The following is a 6702-nucleotide window of genomic DNA, read 5'->3' on the forward strand; positions in this document are numbered from 1 at the left end:
ATGCCCATTCTCCCTCTCTCTCTCTCTCTTCCTCCCTCCCTCCCTCCCTCTCCCTCTCTCTCCTTTCAAATAAATAAATAGAATTTTTAAAAAAGAAAGAGATAGGGGGCCAGGTGTGTGGTGCATGCCTTTAATCCCAGCACTTGGGAGGTAGAGATAGGAAGATTGCCATGAGTTTGAGGCCATCCTGAGACTACATAGTGAATTCCAGGTCAGCCTGAACTAGAGTGAGATAGAGTGAGACCCTACCTTGAAAAAAAAAAATATTGGGCAGAGAGATGGCTTAGTGGTTAAGCCGCTTGCCTGCGAAGCCTAAGAACCCTGGTTTGATTCCCCAGAATCCATGTAAGCCAGATGCACAAGGTGAAGTGTGTGTCTGAAGTTCATTTGCTAGAGGCCTTGGTGTGCCCATTCTCTCTCTCCCCCAATCTGCCTCTCTCTCTCTTATATGATGATAGATAGATAGATAGATCAATCAATAAAACATTTGGGACAAGAAGAGACAGAGCTGGGTATGGTGGCACACACCTTTAATACCAGCACTTAAGAGGTAGAGGTAGGAGAATTGCTGTGAGTTCAAGACCAGCCTGAGACTACATAGTGAGCCCCAAGTCAGCCTTGGCTAGAGTGAGATCCTGCCTCAGGAAACAAAAAACAAACAAACAAAATAAAACAAGAGGACTGGAGAGATGGCTTAGTGGCTAAGGCACTTGCCTGTGAAGCCTAAGGACCCATGTTCGACTCTCTGGGTCCCACATAAGCCAGATACACGAGGCAACACAAGATGCAAATGGTCACACATGCACACAAGGTGGCACACACATCTGGAGTTCTATTACAGTGGTTCAAGGCCCTGTCGTGCCAACTCTCTATCTCTGTCTCTTGCACTCTGGCATTAAAAAAATAAATAAATAAATAAATAAACAAGCTGGGTGTGGTGGTGCACACCTTTAATCCCAGCATTTGAGAGACAGAGGGCAGAGGTAGGAGGATCCTCGTGAGTTCAAGGCCACCCTGAGACTACATAATGAATTCCAGGTTAGCCTAGGCTAGAGTGAGACCCTACCTTGAAAAACAAAAACAAAAGAAAGAAAAAGAGAGAGAGACGGATCCTTAGTGGCTAAGGTATTTGCCTGCGAAGTCTAAGGACCCAAATTTGATTCCCCATTACCCACATAAACCCAGATGCACAAGGTAGCACATGTGTCTGGAATTCACTTGGCCCATTCTGTCTTTCTCTCCCTCTCAAATGAATAAATAAATTTAAAAAAAAAAAAAAGAAGAAGCCAGGTGTGGTGGCACACGCCTTTAATCCTAGCACTCAGGAGGCGGAGGTAGGAGGATCACTATGAGTCCGAGGCCACCCTGCGACTACATAGAGAATTCCAGGTCAGCCGCAGCTAAAGTGAGACCCTACCTTGAAAAACCAAAAAAAGAAAGAAAGAAAAACAAACAAGTATTGCAAGACTAAAAGTAAATACATGTATTTCTTTTTCAAAAACATTTATTTTATTTATTTAATTGGGAGAGAGAAAATGAATTAATGGGCATGCCTTGGTCTCCTGCTATTATTGCAAACAAACTCCAGACACATGTGCCACTTTATGCATCTGGTTTTACATGGGTACTGGGGAATCAAATCTGGACTGGCAGTTTTTGCAAGCACCTTTATCCACTAAGCCATCTTTCCAGACCACAAAAATATATCTTTGTAAGAACCAGCCAGATGTGGTGGCACATGCCTTTAATCACAGCGCTCAGGAGGAAGAGGTAGGATTGCTGTGAGTTCAAGGCCACCCTGAGAATTCCAGATCAGCCTGGGCTAGAATGAGGCCCTACCTCAAAAAATTACAAAAAAGAAAAATAATAAGCAGATGCCCTCCCCCTGTCCCAGGAATAGAATCCACATGACTGTGGCATATGTGACTTATTAACACAGATTTTCTTCACATTTTTTCTGGGGCAGCCAGTCCACATGATCTGTGTGGACTTTTGCTCACTCACTATTTGCTTCTGACAGGTCGGCTTCTTCAAGCGGAACCTGAAGGAGAAGATGGAGGCTGATGGAAGTGTGCCAAACGGAATCCCTGGTGAAGACCATGGGCCTCTGGTAGCACCTAGGGAAGAGGCCAAGGACCTGGGCACTCTAGAGCCCATCCACCCAGATGAGGCCCAGGGTGGAAGTGACAATGACTAAGACCTAGGCCTGATGCATTGAGCGCCTGGGACTGGACTTGAAATACCTGGTTTAATCAGCCTAACTCAGCCTGTGTCTTCTTAGCACATCCTGCTCTCCCTCAGCCTTAGTTTACCTCTCAAGCACAGCGCTCATTGCTACCTTCCTCATCTGAAGGCACATGGTACGAATCTGCTGAGGGAGGGGCCGGGAGGGTCACAGAGCTGAGGTGTAACTACCAGGTTGTCCTGCCTTCTGCTAACCTGCCTTGGTCTTCTCCTCTGATTTCAAATTGAAGAAACTATAGTCTCGGGACCCAGTGAGACTAGCCTCCTCATTTGTCCTTGGGTGTGTCTAGGTGCCTTAGGCTCTCCTATCTATCTGCCTCGGCCTCTCTACTGCCTGGAGTCCAGCCCACCCCTCTCCTCCCCCCACTCTGTAGCGCCAGACAATAAATCTCATGTGTGTCACTGTCCTGCTGCTGCAGACACCTGGTTCTGTGGTCAAAGACCAGATTTCTAAATAAGTCTTTCAAGACCCGGCAAAACTGGGCCCTTGTGGTCCTTCTCAGCCTGTCCTGGAGAAGAGCCACTTCTGTTTTCAGGACCCAGACTCCTTCCTATGCCTCTGTCTTTGTCCAGATGTCCTCCTCTGCCTAGAACATTACTGCCCCCTTCTTTTCTGGCTCACTGTCTCCCAGACCCCCACCCCACCCCCAGCCGTCAGACCTAGCACTCACCCATTTCCTCCTAGCTCGGTGGTATTCCCATCATGACCATACCTATGCTGAATTTACCTCTCTCATCCCCAAGGTTGTATTTCCTCACTGTTTGGTGATTTATTTAATTTCTGATTCTCAACCGGGGAGCTCCATAAGAGTAGGGCATCTGTCCTGCTCACCTTGGTTTCACTGGTAGCATCCAGGGTGAGGCATGTAGTGGGTGCCTGACAGTTTCACTGACTTAATGATAGAGCCCATGGTAGGTATAGAGTAAGTTTGGGTGAGCCCTCAGCATTGTACCCCTCCAGGCTCAGCCTTCTCAGGCTCCTTCACAGCTTGTCCACCACCCCTCCCTGCAAGGTGAGCTTAGGGTGGGGACAATCTATCCAGGTAGAACTCCAACACCAAGCACATGCTTGCATACCTTTTTCCAATAAATGTGAAAATCCATCCAGTTGTCTGATCTTTTTCTACTGGTGCAGTATTTCCAGCCTTGCTCATTTAAATGAACATTCTCAACCTTTTCACCAACTAGAACCAAGATAATCAGCCCTGCTTCCCACCTACACCTCCAGTAGTTCATCAGAGATTTTTGGCAGCGATTTTTTTATAACTTACTTTTGTGTGTGTGCACATGTATGAGAGCCTCTTTCTTCTGCAAACAAATGCCAGAAGCTTATACCACTTATATATATATATGAGATTAATTTATATATAAGTAAATAAATATTCATTTATATATACTTATATATATATACTTATATATAAGCAAATAAATATATAAGTAAATAAATAGTTATTTATTTATTTGAGAGAGGGAAAGAGACAAACAGAGAGAGAGAGTGGGCGCTCCAGGGCTTCCAGCCAGTGCAACCAAATTCCAGATGCATGCCACCTCATGCATCTGGCTTACATGGGTACTGGGGAACCAAACTGAGGTCCTTTGGCTTTGCAGGCAAGTGCCTTAATCACTAAGCCATTTCTCTAACCCTTACACCACTTTTTGCATCTGGTTTATGTGAGCTGCTGGCCAGGCAGGTTTTGCAAGCAACTGCCTTTAACCATTGAGCATCTTCTTAGCCCTAGGCAGTAATTTTAATTTTTTCGTGAGGGTGGGGGTTTGCAAGGAAGGGTCTCACTCTAGCCCATGCTGAACTGGAACTCACTGTAGTCTCAGGCTTGCCTCAAATTTATAGCATTCCTCCTCCCTCTGCCACCCAAGTGCTGGGATTAAAGATGTGTGCCACCACACCCAGTTTGATTTTAATGTTTTTGTTTATTATTTATTCATTTATTTGAGAACAGCAGACAGAGAGAGAAAGAGGCAGATAGAGAGAGAATGGGCGCACCAGGGCCTCCAACCACTGCAAATGAACTCCAGATGCATGCACCACCTTGTGCATCTGGCTTACGTGGGTCTTGGGAGAATACAAGTCTCAAGCTGGGGTCCTTAGGCTTCACAGACAAGCACTTAACTACTAAGCCATCTCTTTAGCCCCTGATTTTAATTTTTTGTTGTTTTTTTGTCATGTGTATTCATGTGGTTATATGCATGTTCATATGCACGTGGGCACACATATGTATGTATGGAGGCCAGAGATTGATGTTAGGTGTCTTCCTCATCACCACCTTATTATTATTATTGGAGCCAAAGTCTCTCATTGAACCTGGAACTCACCAGTTTGGCTAGGTTGGCTGCCCAGTGAGCCCAGGGATTTTCTTGTCTCCACCTTCCCAGGAGTGGCTTTTACATGAGCACTCTACTGACTAAGGCATCTCCCCCTCCCCTTTTTTGCCATGATGTCCCCCAGGCATAGGCCTATACCTGACATGGTAGGTTAATTCCAAACAGAAGTAGACAGAAAAAAAGAGTCCAAATGGGAGAAGAGACTGGGCCCATTTGATAGTTCATTGAAATGGTAAAAATGCATTGGGCTTAGTAGTATCACTAAAGACTTGAGAGGTTGGAAGATCTGGAATTCAAGGCCAACCTGGGCTGCATAAATTTGTTTCCAAACAAACAAACAAACAGAAGATGGGCATATAAGGGGCTGAGTGTGCAGTTCAGTAGTGGAGAGCTTGCCCAGTATGCATAAGGCCCTGGGTTCCATCCTTGGAACTGGGTGGGGTCAGGGAAGATGGGAGAAGTATGAACCCTCATCTTTTGTTTAGAGGAAGAATGAGAGAGCCCTGGCCCTCAGGCCCCTTCTTTAGAAGCCACAGTGGGAGTCAGTAACTGATGCCCTTAGTGGTCACTAGGACCCCAGGAAGGGATGGAGAAAGGGAAGGAAGCCAGCTCCTGGCCCAGCACTGGGAAAAGATAAAACAGTGCATATATAGATATATATACATATACACATATACATATGGCAAGAGGTGAGAGGTCCCCCAGGCAGTGACTTTTCATGGTCTCTGCCAACAAGGGAGTATATGACTATTCCCAAGCCTGGCATGCAAAACTCAAGACATTCATAGTCAGCCAGGCTCTCTAGCCACTCTCTTGGCCTTGCCCCAAGGGACCATGGAAAAAGCTCCTAAGAGGACACCAGTAGTGAAACACATCCTGGTGAGGAGACAATATTCAACTATCAGAAATATCACAGAACTTTAATGGGATGTAGTGGCACACATCTTTTTTTTTTTTTTTTTTTTTGGTTTTTTTTTTTCAAGGTAGGATCTCACTCTGGTCCAGGCTGGCCTGGAATTAGCTATGTAGTCTCAGGGTGGCCTTGAACTCTCGGTGATCCTCCTACCTCTGCCTCCCGAGTGCTGGGATTAAAGGCGTGCGCCACCACGCCTGGCTCAGTGGCACACATCTTTAATCCCAGTACTCAAGAGGCAGAGGTAGGACTGCCATGAGTTCAAGGCCAGGCCAGCCTGAGACTACATAGTGAATTTCCAGGTCAGTCTGAACTAGAGTAAGATCCTACCTCAAAAGAACAAAGCAAAACCAAAAAGAGGTCATTAGGCTTTGCAGGGCACCTTAACTGCTTAGCGGTTAAGGCGCATGCCTGCGAAGCCTAAGGACCCAGGTTCGATTTTCCAGGTGTCCCATGTAAGCCAGATGAAGATGGTGGTGCATGCAATCTGGGGTTCTTTTGCAGTGGCTAGAGGCCGTGGCATGCCCATTCTCATCCTCTCTCCCTCTGTCTCTAATAAATAAATAAATAAATAATCTAAATAAGAGGGAAAGAAAGAAAGGAGGGAGGAAAAGAAAAAGAAAACCAGTCAGGATAACAGGTCAGCAGGTGGTGGAGAAGCTCATTTGGATAAGAGAACAGAGAACAGTCTTTGAGGAGAGGCATTCTGTAAATCTAACTGAGGATGGCACCTGAACTTTCTGTTTGTTTGTTTTTTCTCACTCTAGCCCAAACTGACCTGGAACTCACTCCATAGTTCCAGGCTGGCCTCAAACTCACAGTGATCCTCCTACCTCTGCCTCTCCAGTGCTGGGATTAAAGGTGTGTGCCTGGCTAGCACCCTGAACTGTTTAAGGTGGTGATTCAGGAATAAAGTACTTGTCACTCAAGCCTGAGTACCCCGGTTTGTCCCTCACACCCCACATAAGCCAAAGACTGAGGCAGCCTTCTGTAACCCAGTGAGCCTACAATGAGAAGGGAGACAGAGGCAGAGATGGAGACAGGAGAATTTCTAGTTCACAAAAGGATTGGTAAACAATCAGAGACCCTACCTCAAATGAGGTGGAAACCACTGAGATTTATCCTCTGACCTCCACACATACTCTATGCAATGGGTATGCTCACACTGACACATACAATAAACAAGTATATTTTACAACTTTTTT

General features: G+C 45.8%; 1 protein-coding gene across 3 annotated transcripts in view; it reads left to right on the forward strand.

The window, feature by feature from the left end:
- The window catches only part of Itgal (integrin subunit alpha L), a 66672-nt gene extending 63319 nt beyond the window's left edge, over positions 1-3353 (forward strand). For all 3 annotated transcript variants that reach the window (XM_045131356.1, XM_045131357.1, XM_045131358.1), the window contains exon 31: positions 2021-3353. In XM_045131356.1, the coding sequence (XP_044987291.1) occupies positions 2021-2197 (177 nt within the window). In that variant the 3' untranslated portion in view covers positions 2198-3353. The remainder of the gene's footprint in view (positions 1-2020) is intronic.
- The last annotated feature ends 3349 nt before the right edge of the window (positions 3354-6702 follow it).

The sequence above is a fragment of the Jaculus jaculus genome, chromosome 12, assembly GCF_020740685.1.
Source record: "Jaculus jaculus isolate mJacJac1 chromosome 12, mJacJac1.mat.Y.cur, whole genome shotgun sequence".
Classification (NCBI taxonomy): Eukaryota; Metazoa; Chordata; class Mammalia; order Rodentia; family Dipodidae; genus Jaculus; species Jaculus jaculus.